The sequence below is a fragment of the Miniopterus natalensis genome, chromosome 17 (genome assembly GCF_054644295.1).
Source record: "Miniopterus natalensis isolate mMinNat1 chromosome 17, mMinNat1.hap1, whole genome shotgun sequence".
Taxonomy (NCBI): Eukaryota; Metazoa; Chordata; class Mammalia; order Chiroptera; family Miniopteridae; genus Miniopterus; species Miniopterus natalensis.
The window spans coordinates 43,850,343-43,872,154 of NC_142097.1; the positions used below are offsets into that span (position 1 = coordinate 43,850,343).

The window sequence follows — 21,812 nt, forward strand, 5'->3', positions numbered from 1 at the left end:
AACGGGCCTTTCTCAGCATGGCAAACACTAAACAAGGGAAAACAAGAGCCAGAAAGAAAATGCGTGATGACCGGACTGCATACAAATGTAAACATCCTACAAGGTCCAAAGACAAACAACAAACGGTTCGGGGGCGGGGGACACGACGCATGAGGTTAAGTCCCTTCTGCACACTCTCACCAGCCATGGGAAAAACATCTCAGTCACATAAAAGTGGGCAAAGACATGCACAGGCAATTGGCAGGGGGAAAAACACACACACATCAGGACATCACGAGGATTTCCGCACGCCTTTAGCTCCACGCCTCACCGCTCTTTGCTGCGCGTGGGAAGAGGCGAACGCGGGACCCAGGTGGCTGGGTGCACAGGGCACAGAGGCCGAGCCACATTGCGGGAGGACTACAACTCCCAGCATGCCCCACGCCTTCCCAGCAGGCCGCGGCGCCCTCTCCCCCTCCCGCCCGAGAGCCGGAAGTTCCCGACGTGCCTCGCGGCGGCGGCCAACCGCCGGATTTGAATCGCGGCTCCGCTCGGGGCGGCGGCGGCGGCGGTGGCGGGATGGGTGCCCCGTCGTTGCCCGCGGCCTGGCAGCTCTACCTCAAGGACCACCGCGTCTCCACGTTCAAGAACTGGCCCTTCCTGGAGGGCTGCGCATGCACCCCGGAGCGGGTGAGACCGCGAGGCCTCGGGGCCCAGGCCTCCCCCCCGAGCCCCCCACCCCCCGGCCCTGGGGACCCCTCCCGCGGGGCTCGGGGGACCCGCGACGCGCCCCGCCGGGGTCTGAGCCGCGCCTTCCCTTGCAGATGGCCGCGGCCGGCTTCATCCACTGCCCCACCGAGAACGAGCCCGACTTGGCCCAGTGCTTCTTCTGCTTCAAGGAGCTGGAGGGCTGGGAGCCGGACGACGACCCCGTGTGAGTGCCCGGGGACTGGTCGCAGGAACAATAATAATAATAATAATAATAATAATAATAATAATAACAACAATGATAATAAAGAAGGAGAGAGGCTCCTTCTTACAGGTACTGGATGCCTCTCGGGTCGCGCAGAGGAGAGGAGCAGATCCTGTTGTGACCCGGGGGGGGTCCGGGTCCTTTTCTTGTTTCAGAGTTTTATGTATTTATTTTTTAAAAATAGATCTTTATTGATTTCAGAGAGAGGAGGAGGGGAGGGAGAGAGAGAAACGTCAGGATGAGAGCCCCTGACCGGCCGCCTCCCGCGAGCCCCCTGCTGGGGGTGGAGGAGCCGCAGCCCCGCCCGCCCGACCGGGAAGTGAACCCCCATCTCCCGGATCCTAGGCCGAGGCTCAGCCGCCGAGCCACGCCGGCCGGGCTGTTTGAGAGTTTTAAAGCTGACGCCTTCCTGACCTGTAATTCACACATCAGCCAAACCGCTCTTTTGAAAGGCGTTCGCTCCGCTGTTGGGGCTGTGCCCTGCGAGGGACAGAAGCCTGGGGGGGGGGTGTTGGGAGAACCGCAGAGAGACGGCTTTTCTCGCCTTTTCCTCCCCTCCCGCGTCAGAATCGGTTACTTCCAAGGACTTAAAGCGTTTTCCCAAGAGACCGCCTCCCCCCAGCTGCTTCTCTTCTTGGCCAGGAACCGTGTTTGCTCTCATGACCCAGTGTGGAGCCAATGGCATGGCGAGCGCACCGGGAATCGTTGGGCAAGGGCCTGTTGTGTTTTGGGAGTGGATTTCTAAGCGCTGTGATATGTTCAGGTTCCAGTTGCTGTCCCTCGGGACTTGGCGCCGGCTGTGTGTTCTTCCTGTCACTGTTCAGGTTCGGTGCTGTGCACTCGCTAGGCTAAGTCCCAGGCGGAAAGTAAAACGATGGTGCGAGGCAGAGGCCTTCCCTGGGGAAGCCTGGCCCGTGCTGCCCCTATTCCAGACCCGTAGATCCTGTAACACTTCCTGCGATTGCTTCAGCTCCCTGAGGGCGTTAAGAGGGATTTGACATGGGAGAGCTCTGGACGTATCACGCGTAACATTTTTCGTAACTGCTAAAGGGCTCCAGGTAACATACATGAGCACGGGGGTGAGGGAGTGTGGCCTGGGACCTGGCATTGGTTCCGGCCACTTCCGTCATCACTGTGCTCTTGCAGCTGAGCAGCGTGTCTGGGAGACGCAGCGGGTGGGTGGCGGGAAGGGGCTGTGATGATGAACTGTCGCCTTCCTCCCCTTACCGCCTTCTCAGTTGACACACCCCTGTGTTGATTTTTTTTAGAGAGGAGCATAAAAAGCACTCGTCTGGTTGCGCTTTCCTTTCTGTCAAGAAGCAGTTTGAAGACTTAACCCTCGGTGAATTTTTGAAACTGGACAAAGAAAGAGCCAAGAACAAAATTGTATGTATGATTGGGAGTAACCGCAGAGCCAGCCCTGCTTGGGTTCTGTATTACTAAACTCCAGCCTCTCACAAGCCTGGGGCATGGCTGTCCTCCGTCAGCGTTTTCTAAGACCCCAAGTGTGTGTGTGTGAGGATCTAGGAGGACAGGAAAGCATCTCTGATGGACTGTGGTCTTGGGCTGTGCAGTCCGAGAAATACATGTCCCCTTGTGAAAGGTGTGGCCAGTGTGAGGTTCCCTGTGGTGGTGGGTTGATCAGGGTGGGAGGTCATTTATATAGTGGGTTTCATGTGTTAATGGTAAGAACAAAGGGTTGGGGGACGTGAAGTAGAGTGTGTATTGGGGAAGGGGCATGACATGTATTGGGGGAAAGGTGCTGGTCCAGCTGGACCTCGGAGGGGTTTCTGCAGTGAACTTTGACTCTTTACTCTTGGATGTGCAGACTGGGTAACTGGGAGATTATGGGTGAAGCTGTGAGTACCCCAAGAGGAAGCTCCGAGCAGTCCGGACTGCAGAGAATGAGGGAGCCAGGGCTCGGGGTTAAATCTGAATTTCAGCTACGCAAGGATTAACTTTGTTAGTACCTCACATTTTGTATGGGTGTTTACTAAAAAATTATAATTTATATGAAGGTGGGCATCCTCTGTCTTTATTTGCCCAATCTGGCAGCCCTACAGAGAATAAATATGTAGGTGTTATAACGTCCTTGTGGCAAAGCACTGGGCAGGGGGTGACGTGGTCCTGCTTGTTTCTGCCACTTGCAGACTTTGTGGGTTTTGGCCAGTTTGGGGCACACTTTCCATGCTGCCAAATAGAGGATAGACACCCCCCCACCCCCCCCCACCCCAGGTTTTAGAGATCAGTGTGACACAATTCTGTCCAATACAGCAGCTTTGAAATGTGAAGCACAAAATTGTGTTATGTCAGGAAGGGGGAGGAGCCGGTGGTCAGAAAGCGAGCTGGGGGAGAGCCATTGACTCGATGGTGGTCTAGGGAGTGGCAGTGTTGGAACAGAAGTGGGCCAGGGAGGTCGTGCACTCTGCACCGTGAACCGGCTTTGCGGGCCACACAGTTTCTGTGAAAGAGTATTCTTTGTCATTTTTGTTTTTCACAACTGTTTACAAATGTGAAGGCCATTTTTAGCCCAGAGGCTGTACAGAAACAGGCCATGGGTTGGTGGCCAACCCGCTCCAGGTGAAAGACCATCTTTGTCTGTATAGTTAGGGAACAGTGGAGAGAAAGCTGCCTGAGCAAACAGGAGGAAGATTGGGGTGTAGCCAGTGAGGATGAAGCGGAGAAAGACAAAGGAGTTTAGGTAGTTGCAACAAATAGGAAGACACTACATTGTGACAGTCCATCCAGAATGTTGCCTGAGTGCTGGTGGACCCTGAGTCTGGGAGAGGAAGTGGGTGACTGTGCCACGGAGCAGGAAGCCCATCAGGGGGCGATGTCTGCATCACCTGGGTGGACAGCATTCTGTTAGCAACTGGTTTTTCTCCCCCAGTCATTATACAGGATACTTCCAGTGATGCATGAGGTTTATTTCTTTGTTTATTACAAACACCACTGCTAGGCAAGGGCAAAATTAAATATTCTTTTGATTTTAAAATAAGCCTTATACATGGGGCAAAATTTAAGGTACAAAAAAAGTAGCCCTGGCCGATATGGCCCAGTTTGGAGTGTTGCCCAGTGCGCCAAGAGGTGGGGGTTCGTTCAGTTCCCGGTCAGGGTAGCCAAGCAGTGCTTCTCTCTGTTGCTCTCGCTCGCTCTCTCCCTCCGCCTCCCTCCTCCTCCTCTTCCTCTGCCCCCTCTAAAATCAATAATTTTTAAAGTACATATTGGAAGTAATTTTTAAGTGTTAGCCTTTATTGTTTTTCTTATTAGAAAACATTTAGCCCAGTAGAGTTCTTGTTTTTTAATGGGACAGAAGTCAAGGAGTATAAAGATCAGTGTCAGGAAGGTGTCCCTGGCTTTGCCCATGTGGTTCCTATTTGTTCTCTGGAGAGGAGAGCGCGCTTAGCTGAATGAAGGTTGGAAGCTCAACCTAGGGGCACCTGGCACAGCGGTGTTTATGCTCCAGCAGAAGGCTAATGCTCAACAGGGTCTCTGCCCGGACGGGTGGGGCGGTTCTGGCCTTTCCCTGGAGGAGCTTCAGACGCCGGTTGGGGCGGGCAGGGCAGGGGTCTGCCAGCCTTGCTGGGTGACCCCGCGCTGGCGGCTGCTCTGGACCCGTCTCCCTGGTCTTAGCGGCAGGCTGTGGTTTGGAAGTAGCTATTCGGGTTCAGGAGCCTGTTCTTTATTTCCAGGCAAAGGAAGCCCACAGTAAGCAGAAGGAGTTTGAAGAGACTGCAAAGGAGGCGCGCTGTGCCATTGAGCAGCTGGCGGCCGCCGAGTGACGTGCCCCGGGTCCCTGCTTGGAGCCCCTGGATCCCAGCTGTTCTGAGGGCCGGGGCGGTGCCTTAGGAAACAAGAACACCCACATTTTAAAATGAGGCTATTTTAACTGTCTTTTTGTTTTCTCTTGAAAGTGACGCCACGGCCACTTCTGCCGTTGCTCCTGGTGGTGTTGCTGGGCACAGTCCCTCTCTCTTTCTCTTTGGTCGTTTTTTTGCTTTATGGATCCTGGACTTGCCAGGAGGGAAACAGGAGTTTGGTCACGTGGGCAGAGCCCTTCCATAGGGCAGTGTCTGGGCGAAATGTCGACTGGCTGTGGAGCCCCAGGTTTGCTGTGAATGCGATCAGAGGTCCCCTGTTACTGGACAAATAGAGAATTAAGGATACCAATTAAGTTTTATTTGCATAACCTAACGTTACAGTGTGCGTTTCTTGTGTTCCCAATACTCTGTTATCTCACTTTAACAAGTCCTGCGGCCATCCTCTTAGGGGCCAGGCCTCTGACTGCTGAGTGATTAAGGGTTTCCTCACCTGGTTCATTTGTCATCTTCAAGGCCGCAGAGGGGCTTTAGGTAGAGCCCTCCAGTGACAGGCTCGAGTGGCTGGGAGGGACGGAGGAGGACTGACCTCTTGAGTAAAGCTGGCCTCTTGCTTTGAGGTCGGTTGGAGATCCTTCCCCTCCAGTGGGCACATGGCAAGGTGATAGCATTTCCCTAAAACAGTCAAGGAAAAGGCCCCTAATGCCTGACACAGCCTTTTCCAGGGCCCGGCTCTGCGCTTCATCCTTTCTAGTCAGAAGAGCGCAGAGCAGATTCTCCTGCGAGCCCTGCCCTGGACGGGCTGCCATCCACCCTGGGCGGGCAGGGGCGGGGGGAACCCAGGAAGGAGCTCCTGGGCTCACATTTCCGGTATTCTGCAGGCAGCTACTTCCCATTAAGGATGTGGGTTAGGCGGCTGATAATTCACCTGTCTTTCTAATATGAATCTTCCTAAAGTAGGACATGGAATAAATTAATTAAAAAATTGTACTGGAAAACCTTTTGGGAAAAATTTTTTAAATAACTTTCTCTCTTATTTGCAATCTTACAAGATCATAAATCCAGTGATGGTTGAGTTTCAACCCTAGTGTGGACTGAGCAAAAGGACTTGAGCGATCCCAGTGAAGAAAGCGGGTCTGGCACCCATGCTGGGCCTGGCCCTGGGCCTCGCCTCGCGGCCTTGGGCCCAGCCCTGGTTAAATCTCAGCTGCAGTTGCATCATCTGTCACACGGGGCTCATAAAACCTGTGCTGCCTCTGTTCCTTTTTTTGTTGTAGGCACGTAATTTTTTTTTTTTTTTAATATATCTTTATTGATTTCAGAGAGAGAGGAAGGGAGAGGGAGAGAGGGAGATAGAAACATCAATGGTGAGAGAGTCATGGATCAGCTGCCTCCTGCACGCCCCCAACCGGGGATCAAACCCACAACCTGGGCATGTGCCCTGATCAGGAATCCAACTGTGATCTCCTGGATCCTAGGTCAATGCTCAGCTGCTGAGCCACACCCGACCGGGCGGTACATGGCTTTTCTATGATGAGGCGGGGAACTGAGACAGCCGCAGCCCCTCCTAAGGTTCTCCAGTGTTGTTGGAATTATTATTTCACAGCTCAGCACAAACTAGGGTTGTAAAGTGAGCGCACAGCCATTCTCAGCGACTGGGGAGACCGAAGTGAACCTGAGGTGGGTTCAGAGAGAAAGGGAGGTAGCAGGACATAGCACCTGGCAGAAGCTGTCATTTATGAAATTGCTGTGATTAGCCCAGTGAGCTGCAGGGCACAGACTGGTCGCTCCCTCCCCAGAACAATGCAGTGGCCTGAATCCTTTTTAAATGACTTGGCTCAGAGCTGTGGGGGACTCAGTGGGCTGCTGCGGGCGAGCTGTCAGCCTGATTGGCCCTGTCTCCCTTGCTGCGACACCCTCTCCACTTACCCGGCTCCACTCCAGTCCCAGCTGCCCTCCCCTGGCCAGCTCCCGCAGGGCTGCAGCCTGAGGATAAGATGATAGATTTGATGTCACCCCCTCCGTGAAGTTAAGCTGCCTGGTGGATGCTACTGTCCTATTGGAAACCTCCGGAGGTCATCTTGGTGGTTTCTGAAAAATAAAAACCATTTCATTTTAAACGGCTGAGAACCCTACTGGGTTTTCAAAATATTGTCAGCTTTTCATGGTGTTTTTTTTCTTAGCCTGCCAACTGAATTTTCCTGCCCAAACAGTTGCGGGGGTGGGATGCTTCCTGGCAGCAACAGAGCAGCCTCGGGCTCCTCTGCAAGAGCCACTTGAGCCCCAGGCCCATTCACTTGTGTCCTCTGGACTCGCTCAGTGTGTAAACCAGCTGTGGAAAATCACCTCCAGCTTGTTTACCTGCCGCCTCTCAGGCGGAGAGAGATGTTTCCCTCAGCTTGGAGAATGTCGCAGTGGTGTTGTTGGGGGAAAGCACTTCAGCCCCTTCTCTGTCTCAGCTGCAGTTGGACACTTCACCTTAATAACTGGTCCTCAAGCGGCTTTGTCGAGAAGCTGAACACCATGCTTATCACTGGCCTTTAGTGACTGCCAGTGTTGGGGAGCTTAACAGACATCTGCTGATCAGGCCTTAGGTCCTTACTTCACCTGTGTGCTGGTCACTGCGTCCAGCAGTTGAAGTCCAGAGAGGACAGTGACCCGCTGTGAGCTCACAGCCTTGTTTTCTGAGTGGTGGGAGACAGAGGCCAACAACAGTCCTGTGAGTGTGGCACGTGTCCATAGGACACAAGGCAGCAGTGCACTCTGCCCTGAGTGGCGACAGGAGAGCTGAGTGTCTGTGTCCAGGATGGAGGAAGAGACTCCCGATGGACCCTGAAGGGGAAGTGCACAGGCAGAGGGACTGGAGTGCACTCCAGGGTACGGGTGCATCTCTGCCGTGGGGGGGCCGGGTGGCATCAGGCACCCTCCGTTTCCCTGTCAGCAAAGCCCCGTCAGAGAGTGCTGGCCCACTGGACAGATGCCGGTGAGGCCAAGGTGGCTGTGAGGAGCCTTCCCAGCCCGAGTTCCTGGGGGTGAGACCAGCCAGCTCTGTGGCTGCATCCTGGTCAGGCCACATCTCAAAGGACGTCGGCTGTGCCGCCTGTGTGGAAGGCACATGCTTCCAGCCCATGACCGCAGCCTTGAGGACCCTGAGGATGGTGGGTTTTGACTAGAGCAGTGTCTCCAGGCTACTGGGATGGCCAGCTTCCCAATTCACCTTGTGGTTGAGGGGCTTGTTGGGAGTAAACGTGTGTGTCCTGTCGCAGGCTCTTTGCCCAGTGCCCTGAGGTCAGTCGCTGTGTCGCTAAGGCTGAGCTCCGACCATCCTTTCGACAGCCCTGCTTAGGGGCGGTGCGCCACGTTATACATGCCTCGTTGTATATTCCACATTACATATACCACATCCTTGGCCTGGGGCGGGAGGCCAGCCAGCCTCCTGTTGCCAGGTCCAGCATTCTGTCCTTCAAGCTGCTGTCCAGCTGGTTGAACGTAAGTGTAAAGAGGCTGTGCAGTCCTGTTTTTATCACTTATCATTGGAATTTCTTCTGTCAGAAGCTGATGCCGGCCCCTGATTTCGGCAGCAGTGTCTGCTGCTGGCTTTGACATGGCCCCAGTGGCCTGGAGATGGGCATGGTGCTCGCCGAGAGGCCTGCTGAGGGCACTGATTCTGGGCTACAAGTGCAGGAAAGGGGGATGAATCGTGAAAGAATGTGTTGTTCTAATGGTACCTTTCAGAGCTGGGCTGAGTGTAATTCGGGTCCATCTCAAGGGAAGGAGACTGAGAATTCATCACAGGTCCCTTGAGGGCCGGCGCCTGCAGCCAAGCAGACGTCCAATAATGGCTCTAACTGCACTTCTGACCCAGGGCTTTAAGCAAAGGGGTGCAGGCTGCTCATCTGGACGTCTCCACGCAAGCACGAGGGGGCGACACATCACACATCTACTCCTCTACAGAGACCCTGGCCACCGAGTCCTGTGCTGTTTAAGCTTTACAGAGGGTGGGGGTGGGGTGCAGAGGAGCCCCTTTCAACCCAGCTCAGGCCAAGATGGGGGTCACTGGGAGCAAGCATGTGAGCACCTACCAAAGGGGCTCTCCCTAGACAGAGCCTCTGGGCTCTTTCCTTAGACACGAAGGGTGGTTTTGACCCAACTAGGACCTGGGTAGGCCTCCCCTGACCCAAGACAGAACGGCAGACAGCTCTGACAGCCTGGGGGCCCTCCCATGCATGTCACCGCCCACTCCAGGTTTGGGCCCTCTGTGGTCCCCCTGCCTCCCACCGGGAAAGCCTGACACCTTCCTCCTGTCCTCCAAGGTGCTTCCTACACGCTTGCTGAGAGGGAGAGACAGGCAGAGGCTGGCTTTCGCGTTTAGCATTGGTAACGAGGGGCTAAGCGAGACTTCCTTCTGTAGCCCCTTGCCCCCCCACCCTCTGCCCACCCACCCACTTTACTGGGTCCCTCTGACAGGACCAGGCAGGGGCTCAGGGCCCCAGCCAGGGTTCTGCTTTCTGCCTTTCAGGCTGCGGGCTCCCAGGGTAGGGAGGGGCTGTGCCTGCTGAGCCCCCTCTGGGCATGTCCAGGCCCCACCCTTCCTCCTCCCCAGCAAGGCCATTTGGTGGCTGAAGAGCCCCCAGATTTAATGATTAAGAAATTTGCTGAAGGACCCATGGCCAGCAGCCAGCTGGGCAGGGGAGCTGGGCCATGAACCGGGGTGGGCAGCACGTCCACCTGCAGCTCCCAGATTTCTTCCTTCCCCGAGGCCAAGCCGGCCACCGCGGAGAGGGGGCCCATTCCCTGCAAACCTGAGGGGCCTTGCAGGCGGGCACGCAGGCAGGCCCCGGGCGCTGTGCCCAGAAGAGCCTCCGGAGCTGCTGCGCCGCCTTCTCCCTGCAGCTCCCGCTGCCCACCAGAACCCCCACTCGCCGGTGCCCCCCCTTCCCGCTCACCCCACTCCCCAGAGCCCCTCCTCCACCCGCGGCTCTCCCCACTCCCTAAATCCTGCCTCCTGCACTCCCGGACCACCCGTCTTCTCAGCTCCCCTTACTCCCGGCTCCCCGCGCCTGGCTCCCTCCGCTCCTGGACCTCCTCGTGGCCCAGCTGGGCGCGCTGCCCCTGGCTGCCGCCCTGGGCGCGCTGCTGAGCTTTGCGCTGCTGGTGGCTGCGGTAGCCAGTGACCACTGGTACCTCCCGGAGGCGGCAGCCGCCGGCAGCCACACGGAGCTTGGGCCACTCCCCTCGCACCGGTGAAGGCGCTGCTGTGGGCAGCGTGGGACAGGCACAGCACGGTGGGGACAGCCCACCCCTGCCTCTGGACCCCTTTCCCGGGTCCCCTCCCGCACTCCTTCCTCCAGAGCAGTGCCGAGAGCCCCCACCGGCTGTTGCCCTCAGACGGCCTCTGGTCCCCTCCCGTCCCCCCTTCCCAAACTGGGTGCGACAGGCTGGAGGAGGAAGGGACTCAGAGCCAGGCTGGGGTGGGAAACGAGGGGGAGGAGTGGCTTCTTGATTCCCCTGGGGGTCAGGGGGTCCGCCCCAGCCCCCAGCTGGCACGGCCAAGGCCAGGGGCCAAGGCAAGGCCCTGTTCCCCCCGCACCACCCGATGCCACGTGTGATCCACACCTGTGCAGTGGCTGCCAGGCCCGGGAGAGCAGGAGAGCCCTGCAGCGAGGCTGTGCGTGCCTCTGCTTTGCAGGGTGGGACAGCTGCGTCCCCCTGATGGACCCCTTCTCCGCCGAGAGCCTGGACGTCTCCGCCTCAGTGCAGCGCCGCCTCTGTGAGTCCTGGCACGGTCACCCAGTCCTTTAGTCCCGGGGCGAGGCTGGGCCCATGACTGCCCTCGTCCTGGCCCCACAGACCTGCAGCCAGCAGACCCTGCCTTGCCCTGAAGACATTTCCGTACAGATTTGAAAGCTCCCCTCCACCAGCCGCGGCCCCATGCTCTTGCGGTGGTTCCTGACCACAGATGCCCAACTCCCAGCCTGTCCTGTGCCCCTTTGGGATCTCCTTTATGTTCCAAACGGGTCTACCTGGTGGGCATCTCCCATGTGGTGGGTTAGAGAGCGCCTGTCTGCTGCCCAGAGAAGCCAGGGAGGTGGGGGAGGGTGCTGGGAAGCCTCTTCACCCTGGGCCTCGGGAAGCCTGTGCCAGGACAAGGGATGGCCCCTGGGAGGGTCGAGTGGTTACCATGGAGATGGGCATCAGGAGGCAGATGGCCCAGCTCCTCCTCCACCCAAGGCCACGGCGGCCTGTGTGTCCTGTGAAGGTGACCTCCAGGCAGACAGGGCTCTGAAGGCAGGTCTGGGTGCCCTGGGTGCCCCGGCACCCTCTCCTGCAGCACTGCATCGAGCTGTCGTGGTGGTCCTGCCCCTGAGCCTCATCCTTGTGGTGTGTGGCTGGGTCTGCGGCCTCCTCAGCTCCCTGGCCCAGAGCGTCCCTCTGCTACTTTTTGCGGGCTGCTACTTCTTGCTGGGGGGTGAGTCTGGTGGCCGTGGGCGCTGCAGGTCCTGGGAGCAGGGTACCAACTCTCCTGTAGCCTGTGCCCTGCTCCCCTCTGTGCTGTGCCAAGCCTGAACCCACCCAGGGGTTGAGCTGCAGCAGGCAAAGTCAGCCTGGGTGGCGGGGTGGGGGTGTCCCAGGGTTGAGCTTTGACAGCGGAGGCACGAGGCTCTCCCAGGGGAGTCCAGTACCCGTCTGCCCTGCTAGGCCTGTGCCTGGAACCAAGAAACCGCAGCAGTTCGCTCGCTCACGACAAAGGTGCCAGCCAGCGGCGGGGGAGTGTTCTGGAGGCACCAATAGGGACAGGACCCTGCTCTGAGGAACCCAAGGCAGGCCACGGGCCTGGCTGGAAGCCCCCAGCCCTCCCCACACTCAGGGTCTGGTCCGGCTGCCCACTGCTCTCCTCCCGTGGGGGGTTATCCATGAAGTCTTACTGACATCAGAGCCTGCGCAGGTGGCCGGATGAAACCGGGGCTGGAAGACACCCAACTCTGGGGCTCTGAGACAGGAGCATCCCACCACGGGGACCTACGGGAGGCCACTGGCCCCATGTCTCCCCATCAGCACTGCAAGAAGGGGGGGGGACAGATTGTTCTGGGGTGACACTGGGTCAATGGCTGTCCTTTCCTGAGATGGGAGCGTGGGTGGCCCAGGCTGGAGTGACAAGTTCTACTGTGATTGCCTAGCTCCAGGCTCTGGTATCAGCCAGGGGACCTGGGTGTGAGGTCCAGCGTGGGAGCCTCCCCTGAGCAGCAGGTTCTGTGCTCAGCTCAGCTGGACAGAGCAGCCGGCTGCTGGGAGACAGCTCGGCGGGGGTGGGCTGGGGGGCAGCCTGAAGGGGAGGAGGCCCGACTGCTGCAGGCTGAGACGCACCTGTTTCTGGAGCCCCAGCCCTGTGAGAGCACCTGTCTGCCAGCCCCACTGCTGGGCACTGATGTCCCAGGGCCACTGAAATCCACTGGCTTCACATCCTCCCCCAGATTAAATCCCTAACTTCTGCCCACCCAGCCCTGGCTCAGTCCCCTTCCCATCTTCAGTCATGTGGGGAATCACAGAGGCTCAGGATCAGGCAATTAGAGGACCCTGGGGCTCTGCAGGTCAGCTCTGGCCAACCTCCTGCCCTCAGTGGGGCAGTGTCCAAGGGAACAATGTGTCCCCAGGAAAGTGCCAGGAGGCTCAGCCCACCCGTCCCGCCCAGATTTCCCACAGTTGGCACCGGGGTGGGCTGTGACGTCAGCCTGCATCTGTGTGTGGGGGGTGGCTCTCAGGGCTGGTCCTTCTGAGACCAAATGGACAGGAAAATGTCCCAGTGCCCTGCTCTTTGATTGCCTCTGGATGGCTGGATGAAGGGCCACGTAGCACGTGTGCCCCTAATCTTACTGTCTTGAAGAAAGCTGACTGCCGAGGCACAGGGAGGGGGAGTCCTCAGGGCAAGGGCGGAGAAGCAGGGCCTGAAACTTGGCCCTGGGGCCCGGAGAGGGCTTCTGGGGGCACTCAGGCTCCGGCCAGAGGAGGTGAGGTGGCACACTGAGTGGTCACCCTGCCTCCTCCCCAGGCGCCCTGACCCTGGCAGGGGTCATCGTCTACATCAGCTACTCGCACCTGGCCTTCGCCGAGACAGCCCACCAGTATGGCCTGGGGCATGTGCAGGACGTTAAGCATCCGCTTTGGCTGGTCCGTGGCCCTGGCCTGGGGCTCCTGTGCCTTTGAGGCACTCGGTGGTGTCCTCCTGCTGGTGGCAGCCCGGGCCCTCAGCCTGAGCAGGCAGCCGGGTGTCCCCCACTCTGTGATCATCTGAGTCCCAGGCAGGCAGGGGCAGGGAAAGGGGCTCAGTTTCCCTTTGCATCTTGGGCACCCTGTTCCGCAGGCTTGACTGGAGTCCTGGCTGGGAGGGGGCCTGAGGGTGGGCAGGGGCTGGGGGCCAGAATCCAGGCTGCTCTTGCTAGCAAAGGCAGATGTTTGGGGGTCCCCATGAGCTTTGTGATACCCAAAACCCCAAGCAGCCCCATTTTGGGGCCTTCCTGAGCCTGGGGTGTGTGCTGGGAGGGATGGTGGCCTCTCTTGCCTTGGTCTTCCCCCTTCCCTATCTCCCCTTATTGTTTTAAAGGTTACAGGAAGCTCCTGGGGGCACAGGGGCTGGCACCATCTTGGGGGTCCCACTGGGGACTAAGCTGGGGGTTGTGTGGGGGCTTCCCTTCCTGTTGGTGAGTTAGCATTTCCATTCCATGTCACTCCAACACTGTGCCAGTGGCCCTGAAATAAGCTTCTGCTGGGTGAGGTGTAAGCCTTTCCCTCTCAAAAGTTTTCACCATAGACCGTAAGCACCCTCGGCTCAGACAGTGCAGGGCCGGAGCTCTGTCCCAGCTCCATGTGGACATGTGTCCCCACCCATCCAGGTCCAGGGCGCCCTTGGGCAGGTCTGGGAGGGGGTGGGAGTGCACGCTATCTGCAGGGGGGTGGGGGGATGGAGGATCAGGCCCAGGGGTCCTGGGGCACTTCTTACCTCTGTCCCGTTGCTCCTTCCCAGCTCTGCGTCGTGGAGCTTTCCCTCTGTGCCAGGGCCGCGGGCACAGACATCCCAGCTAGGGAGAGGGTGCTCGCTGTCCCTCCCGCCCGAGCGCCCAGTGCTCCGGGTGCCCGCTAGGGGGCAGCAGAGCGCAGGGCTCGGCAGGTGTCGGGAGGCTGGCCTGAGCCTCGGCTGCCCCCGCGCGGTCAGTCTGGGAAGGGCTCTCCTCCCCCGCCTGGGGAGCCGTCCCGGGTCCCAGCCTAGTGCTTCGGAAGCAGGTTCCCGCCGGAAGTGCCGAGCGCCCTGCACTGGCCCCGGGGCAGGGGTGCCGGGTCTTTAGCTGAGCCACCCCTCCCTGCTCACTGGCGCGGAGGTGGCATTCCTGCCCAAGGAAGAGCTGGGAGCCCCAGTGCCTGAAGTGACAGGTGGGGGGCAGTGTTGTCACAGTCCCAAGGTGCTCATCTGCCCCACCTAGCTAGGCCAGCCCGCTCCAGGGCCACAGCTGACTCCCATGGGCCTCATGCCATTAGGGAACAGCACCCTTTCAGGACACCTCACTGCCATGTGCTGGAAACCTGTCCCATTAAATAACTGCACACAGCTAGGACCATCCTGTGAATCGCAGGGCCCTGCATAGCTGGCACCCCTGTGCCCTGAGGCCACCTGCAGAGCATCACCTGCACCCTTGGGGACCAGTAGCCAGGGAACAGGCATTAATTGGGCCCCAGCAGGAAACAGAGGGCACAGGTAAACTGGAAAACCAGAGAGTTTAATAAAGGGACAGCCTACAAAGGTGTGGCAGTGTAGGGAAGTCAGCAGGGGTGGGCACAGGACCCTCAGGCCGAGAGAGGTGAGAGGGCGCTTACGGGAAACTGGAGACAGAAGTGTGGAGAGGGCTGCCTGCGTGGCTCGGGGACACCCTTCCAGGACGGAGCTGGCGAGGGGCAGGGGCACACTGGCTTCTCCTCCTCTCCTGCCAGGGGTCTCACTAGTTGACCCCAGCAAACATCCAGAAGGCTCGGGACCCCACTGATGTCGCCACAGCCCCCAGCGCAAAGGGGAGAAGCATGGAGGGAGGACCTGGAGGGCAAACAGAAGTTACCCCTCGCTCACCAGAGATGAGGTTGGCCATGGTGCTGGTGGGCACAGCTGAGGTCTGCCCCAGCCCCAGCAGCTCTGAGGGAAGGGGTGGGAGGCAGGGAGGCTCCATCAACAATGGCCCAGAGCCACTTTTCTAAGTGTTCCCCTTGAGTCACTTACAACCCTGAGCCCAAGTGTCTGGCTGACACCTCGCTGAGACTGTGCTGAGTGGCCGAGCAGGACTGAGCCCTGGCCTGCCGGCCACACAATCTGTTGTCTTAGTGACCAACTATCCGGGTCCAGAGGCCCCTCATCTACTCTCTGCCTCTCACCTCCTCCTGGGCCGTGGTCCCCCACATTGAAACTCTGTGGTTTGAACCCCCCCTGACCCACCCAGACCTCGCACCTGTCTCACTTCCTTTCCCAGCAGCCCCTTGCAGGTGGGGCCCTGTGGTTTCTCTGCTGACTTCCTCTCCCAGAACCGGAGGACTGGAGCCCGCAGGAGGGGAGACTCTGGGGGGCTGGGGGAGGGGGGCTCCTGGCTCCTGCTTTAGGGCTCACTGTGGCTCCCCTCTCCTGTGGCATCCAGTCTGAAGCCTTTAGCATAGCAGTCAAAGCTGGTGGGACCTAGCCTGCTTTTCCGTCCAGCGACAGGGTGTCCCCTGCGCCCCAGTCCAGCCACACTCCCTGTCCTGTCCTGAACTCTGTGCTCACCCCTATGGTTCTGCTTCTGCAGCTTCCTACCCGTGAGCCAGCGCTTCCTGCCCTGCTGTCCCAGGCCTCCCCTCACCCCCAGTCCCAAGGCATCCTGTGGACACCCTTCCAGCCCCGCACCCCCAGGCGATGGCTGGCAGGGACTGTGACGCATCAGGCCGCCTGCTGAGCAGTGGGCTCAGCATCTTTGAAGTTCCAGGCAGCAGTGGGTGTAGGCTGGGTGCGTGACCTGCCCATCACCGCCTGGCCCCACAGGCAGCGCTCGGGGCTCCAGCGTCCACTCTGTGGCCTGTCCCTGGGAGGGCTGAGGGTCGCACACAGCCTGGCAAGGGCGATGGTCCACGGTGGCAGCAACTGCCAACCCAGGGTGGGCGTGTCGGTCACTGTGCCTTGAACACACTCCCGGGGTGGTTAGAACTTTGTCCTTTGGAGGTGGAGCCCGCGGAGACCCCCCTTTTCTGGATCAGTTTCCTGTTTGTCTTCGTCTGGGAAGGCGGTGGGGGCAGGGTAGCGACAGGTTTTAGAGTGAGAAGACTGGGTTCGAATCCCGCTTGGCCGTTTACTAGGCATGGGTCCTTGAGCGCCCCCCGCCGCAAAGCGGGGTAACGCCCACCTCGGGCAGCTGGGCAACACTAAGGTGCCCACAGATCACCTGGTGATGCTGCTGAGGCGCAGGCTCTGGCTCAGCGGGTCCAGTGGGGCCCGAGAATCTGAATTTCTACCAGGACGTCGGGTGACGGCCGGCCGAGCGGCGGGGACGGAGCCGCCCGTGCGCCCCAGGCCACCTCTCCCGCCAGCACCACGGACAGCGCCCTGGGGTCGCGATGCCCCCGGGACCCGCCTGGCCGGCCTCTGCGCGCAGGCGCTCCTCGCCCTGGCTGCCTGCCTACGCCGCCTGGACTCCGCGTGCCCCGCGCCGGCCGGGCTGGGTCACCGCGTCGCCCCGCAGGTGACCGCGCGCCGGGACCCCCGCCCGGCTGCTAGGTCCCCGCGCCCCGGGGGCCCCTCGCCGCTGGGCCCCGCCCGGGCAGCCCACGGAGCGCGGCGGGGGGGCCCCCCGGCCCCTCCCTGAGCCCCCCGGGCGAGGGCGCCCCGGAGCTGCGGGGTCCGCGCCGCAGGACTCCCCAGGCTTCCGACCCCACCGACCCGCCAGAGCCGGGCCCCGCGGCATGCTGGGAGTTGTAGTTTGGGCTCCCTTGCGGCAAGTATCGCGCGAGCGGGGCGTGCTGGGAGTTGTAGTTCGAACAGGTTTGTTGAGCACCTGCTGCGTGCCCGGCGTTGTCCAGGTGCCAGGCAGAGGGACACAGGGATGGCGCAGCCAGGCAGAGCACCTGGCTTCATGGGCATAATGGGAGGCAGAGTTGGAGGAATGCACAGAGAGCCCCTCCTCCTTACCCCTGCCCTTGAGGGGCAGTGACGGGCACCACTCACGATGGGGGGACAGGCCTCCCTCCCAGAGCCCAGTCCCACTTGGCCGCCCCTTTTCCTGGGGTGCGAGCCACAGATGTCCCCCATGGGAGAAAGTCAGCCCCAGAGGGCCGCAGCTCCGGGCAAGGCATCCCTCGCAAAGAGGACACTCATCCTTAGGCACCGGCCTTCGTCAGAGCTCTGCCATGTGCCTGCTCCAGGTCAGCCTGGGACAAAGGAGAGCCAGAGCAGCCTGCCCTCTGAGCTCAGGTCCTTGGGGTGGGACCAGGGTGCTGCCCAAGAGAGGGTCACCTAGAGGAAGGATGTCAGCCCTGGGGGAAGCTGCAACGGGCCTGGCCAAGGCATCAGGACAGGCTTCCTGGGCTGAGTGCGGAAGACAAAGCAGAGCCTTAATCACACGAAGCATGGGGAACAGTGCTCCAGGCTGAGGGAACAGCATGGGCAAAGGCTCGGGGTAGCTGGAGCATTTGAGGCCCTGAAAAGCTGGCCCTGGATGGAGAAATGAGCCGGGGTGGAGATGGAGCCCAACAGCTACTTCCAGGGACTGGCAGCCTCCCTGGAGCTCCCCACCTCTCCCGCGCCTGGCAAGGTTATTCTGAAAGGGGGGAAATCCACGTCCCTGTGGGGTCTGTGGTCCCAAGGACCCCCATCTAAAGGAAAGGCTCTTTGTTCCCTCCCCCAACCCAGTGCCCCTCTGGCCCTGACCTGAAACCTCCATGGAATTACAGGCCCTTAGAAAACAAGCCCCTTATCTCAGTCTGGCTCCAGGCCTTCTGCTGGGAAGTGGGGGGTGGGGAGCAGAGGCCTCTGTGGGAAGGAAGGGAGGGGCTGGGGCAGTGATGGTGGCTCTCAGGGGAGAAAGGGGACAGACAGCTGGGTCCACAGGCACCTCTCAGCCACGGCAGAACCACAGAATGCCTTCTGCTTGCAGGCACATCACAGTTTGCACAGCCCCCTGTTACTCCTGGGGCAGCCTGGGGGAGGGGGAGGGGGCTAGGGCATTCTGGGACCGCCACCAAAGTAACACAGCCTGTCGCCAATCCAGGCCTTTCTCCTCCCACAGCCAAGCTGTCTCCCCAGAGAGCTGACCCCTCCTGAGGGAAGCTGGGGCCCCGCAGAGATTCCTTCTGCCCCTGTGGCTGCTTGTCACCTCCTACCTGGTCCAGGACACCTGGGCCAGCCCAGCCTTGCCCCAGTGCGGGTGTGGAGGGAGCAGAAAGGGTGGGAGAAAGGCGGGGGCCCTCCCCCTGGGGCAATGAGGCACGTTTCTGAGGCCTTGTCATGAGGGAAGACCCTCTGACCATGGCTTGGTCTTGGGGGTTGTCTAGGCTTGTGCGTCTGCATGTGTGTGAATATGTGACTGTGTATGTGTGCCCGTGCATGTCAGCTCATTTACGTGTGCACAAGTACATATAACTCATTTACTTGTGTGCACATGTATATACATGTATGTTTGAGGGTTGCTGTGTACATGTGCTTGTGGGGGTGGGTGTGTGGGCTGTGTGGGCTGTGTGCATGTGCCCATGTCTGTATATATATGTATGTATGTGTGCATGGGTTCGTATGTGTCCCTGGCTATGTCAGACCTGAGTCATCCTGTTGGTAAGCTGGGGACAGTCCCCAGCTCCCAGCTGGAAGGAGACGCCAGAGTCCCTTGTGCAGCGCATGGAACTTGTCCCTTCCCCACTCCCCTGGTCACTGAGCTGACCCCTTCCCTCCCCCTCTTCTCAGGAGAGTGCGGCTCCCTCACCAGCGCCCATCCCTGGAGGTCGTGGGGTCATCTGCCTCCACAAAGTCCTGCCCCAGCCCACACATCGGGTGCCCCTGTTCCCCCATGGCCGCTGCCCTCGGCCAGGCCACCTTGGGCTCCTGACCCGGCCCAGGGATGCAGCGCCTCTGACCTCTGCACCTTCACCCTCGCAGCTGCCTGCCTCTCACCACACTGTACCCCACTTGAGACATTTCTGCTCCCCAGGATCACTGACCTCTCTCTCACCCCCAGACCTTTGCACCTGCCGGTTCCTCTGCCAGTAAACCTCCCAACCATGGGCAGGTGTCTCTGGTTACCACCTCAGTCTTCAGGTCTCAGCTGAGACACCCCTTTTCCAGGAAGCGCCCCTGAACCCAGCCCAGCAGGAGAGGGCGGTGGCCCCCTCTGTGGTTGCCTAACATCCCACTGCCCGCAAGGGTTCCCGGCAGGGGCTAGGATGCCCTCGGCCCATGGGGTGTTCTGCGTGCCCAGCCCACAGTGCTCGGTGATTCCAGCTGAATGACTGACGGGGGGGGGGGCACAGGGCCCAATCTCCCTGACCCCGGGATCCCAGGGCAGCAGGGACGCTGCTGTGGGCGTCAGGGAGCAAGGGAGCGATGTGGGGCTCAGGCGGTGGAGGGCCTGTGTCCCCGTGCAGGGGGAGGCCAGGAGCAGGTGAGGGACAGGTGCCAGTCCTGCCTCGGCTTTTCCAGATTTTCCGTGGGGGCAGGTCTGGGGTCCCCAGGATATCCCCTTCCCTGGCCTGTTTGAGTCACCTATTTGCCTCTTCCCAGAGCAGCGGAGGACACTGGGCAGGTTTGCGGTGGGGGCGGCTGCCTCGCCGTACCCCAGCCTCGCTGGCCCCCTCCGGGTGCAGGCCAGGGTGTGGGCTCCTCGCACACGCGCCCCGAGCTCCGCCGATTCCTGTAACGCGGGCCCCTGGCAGGAAGTGCGCAGCGGGAGGCGCTGCTGGGAACCCTGCCGGCGAGATAAAGCGGGGCAGCAGATTGGCGCTGCAGATAGCGCCGGCCTGGAAACGGGCGGGGGGAAATGTCTTTCCCAGCCCATCCTCTTGGCCCGGCGCCCGCACGACCTATAGGGCGCTGGCCCTGGTCCCGGCCGCCAGCCTGGGAGTCGGGCGAGGGCTGTTTGCACCTCGCCTCCCCGGACTGGGGCTGCCGGGGAGAGCGCAGGGCCCGGAGCCCTGGCTGGGCACTGTGGTGGGCACACGCCTGGCCCCCGCGGGGGCTGCTCCATTCAAGGCTGCGGATGCTGTTGGGAGGGAAGGAGGGGGTAGGAGGAAGGCTCCCCCAGGCCCTCTGCCCCTCTCAGGGGTGACAGAAGCATGACAGGGCATCAGAGGGGTCACCTTCAGAGCCATGTAAGGAAATCCAAACAGGGTGGGAGGCAGACTCTGCTCTGTGGACAGCCCACGGCGGGCTTGAGGCCACGGCTGCTGGGAGACCCTGTGCTGGTTCAGCCGAGGGAGAGCCACGGAGCTTCCCACTCCCTCCGTGAGCTCCTGGACTGTGCGTGCCAGGGGCAGGGCTGCGGGAGTCGCAGAGCCCGCGCCGTGGGTGCTCAGGTACACTTGGGTGGTGGTGGTTTTTGTTTTTTAAAAAATATTTCTTTATCGATTTCAGAGAGAGGAAGGGAGCGGGACAGAGAGATAGAAACATTAATGTTGAGAGAGCCATTGATCGGCCGCCTCCTGCCTGCCCCCCCGCACCCCCCTCGACTGGGGAACAAGCCCGCAACCCGGGCATGTGCCCTGACCGGGAATCAAACCGCAGTCTCCTGGATCCTAGGTCGATCGATGCTCATCCCCTGAGCCACGCCCGGCCAGGCTGTTGTTGTGTTTTTTAAGTTATGAGATAGCAGACAACATATATAGAGAAGCACAGAAGCATATTTTTAGTTTTACAAATAAATATAAAGTGAACTTCCATGTCCTTGCCACTCCAGTAAAGAAACAGACCAGGGCCCAGCCGGCGTGGCTCAGCGGTTGAGCATCGACCTGGGATCCAGGAGGTCACGGTTTGATTCCCGGTCAGGGCACAGACCCAGGTTGGGGGCTTGACCCTCAGCAGGGGGCGTGTGGGAGGCAGCCCATCAGTGACTCTCATCATTGATGTTTCTCTCTCTCCCCCTCTCCCTTCCTCTCTCTGAAATCAATAAAGACATATTTAAAAACAAGAAAGAAAAATAAACAGAACACGGCCAGGACTCCAGAAGGTTCTCGCCATTCACACCGCCCCTCGCCCCCCGCAGTTACTGTTGCCGTCTGACGTTATGATGGTGACCTGCTGCTTTTCTTTACGGCCTTGCCACCATGGCCGGCCCCCTCAGTAACCGCCGAGTGCTGCCAGGCTTTGAACTCGAATGCGCGCCGTACGCCTGGCCCCTCCGGGGGACCTCGTGCCGCGGGACTCACACGTGTTGATCCAGCTCACACTGTCACGGCCGAGTGCTTTTCCATGCTGTGCCCCGGCCCCGGCTGATCTGAACACCTGCTGGGGACGTTGGGTGGCTTTCAGACTGGCTTACAAATGTGCTGCTCCCCGGCGCCTGTGCGCACATGGCCAACAGGTGCCCAGGCGGCCTAGAGGCTGAAGTGACCTCCGCCCCTGGCTTCCCAGCACCTGTCGCGGCCCCCGCCACAGCCTTATCAGGCTCCATGACTCCAGCATTCTGGCGGGCGCGTGGCAGTTACCTTTCGATTTTAATCTGCTCTTTCCGATAGCTGGGGAAGGGAAGCACCTGGCAGGTTTCAGCCACTCAGGCGTCTTCTCTGGGTGGCACCTGCGTGAGCCCCTTCTCGGGGCCTCGGGGACTGCGCACGGATCCTTGTGGTTACAGGTGCTGCAGAAAAAGGCCCCTTTCACTTGTATGGGATTCTTGATAGATGACAAGTTCTTCCCTTTATGTAGTTAAATTTCCTTGCCTCCCCCCCCTTATCTTTAGAAGAATCCTCAAGGTCACAATGACATTCTCCTAACGACCTTCTAAAGCGTGGAAGCTCTGCCTTTGCCAGGAAGTTACACTTGTTGATGGGCGATTTCCTTGGCACCA

The 21,812-nt window shown here is 59.9% G+C and overlaps 2 protein-coding genes across 2 annotated transcripts; both read left to right on the forward strand.

Moving 5' to 3' along the window:
* The first annotated feature begins 531 nt into the window (after positions 1-531).
* Positions 532-5,768, forward strand: BIRC5 (baculoviral IAP repeat containing 5). The gene is made up of 4 exons (XM_016206293.2): positions 532-669; positions 804-913; positions 2,221-2,338; positions 4,645-5,768. The coding sequence occupies exons 1-4, from the start codon at positions 559-561 to the stop codon at positions 4,732-4,734; spliced, it is 429 nt and encodes a 142-aa protein (XP_016061779.1). The 5' UTR covers positions 532-558; the 3' UTR covers positions 4,735-5,768.
* A 4,009-nt stretch (positions 5,769-9,777) lies between these two features.
* On the forward strand, positions 9,778-18,863 carry TMEM235 (transmembrane protein 235; the record flags this gene model as incomplete). Its single annotated transcript, XM_087825767.1, is given in 7 exon segments — positions 9,778-10,013; positions 10,422-10,540; positions 11,102-11,239; positions 12,818-12,921; positions 12,923-13,024; positions 13,027-13,094; positions 18,722-18,863. Coding segments are annotated over 7 exon segments (909 nt in total), but the record flags the coding sequence as incomplete, so codon positions are not given.
* Positions 18,864-21,812: the final 2,949 nt, after the last annotated feature.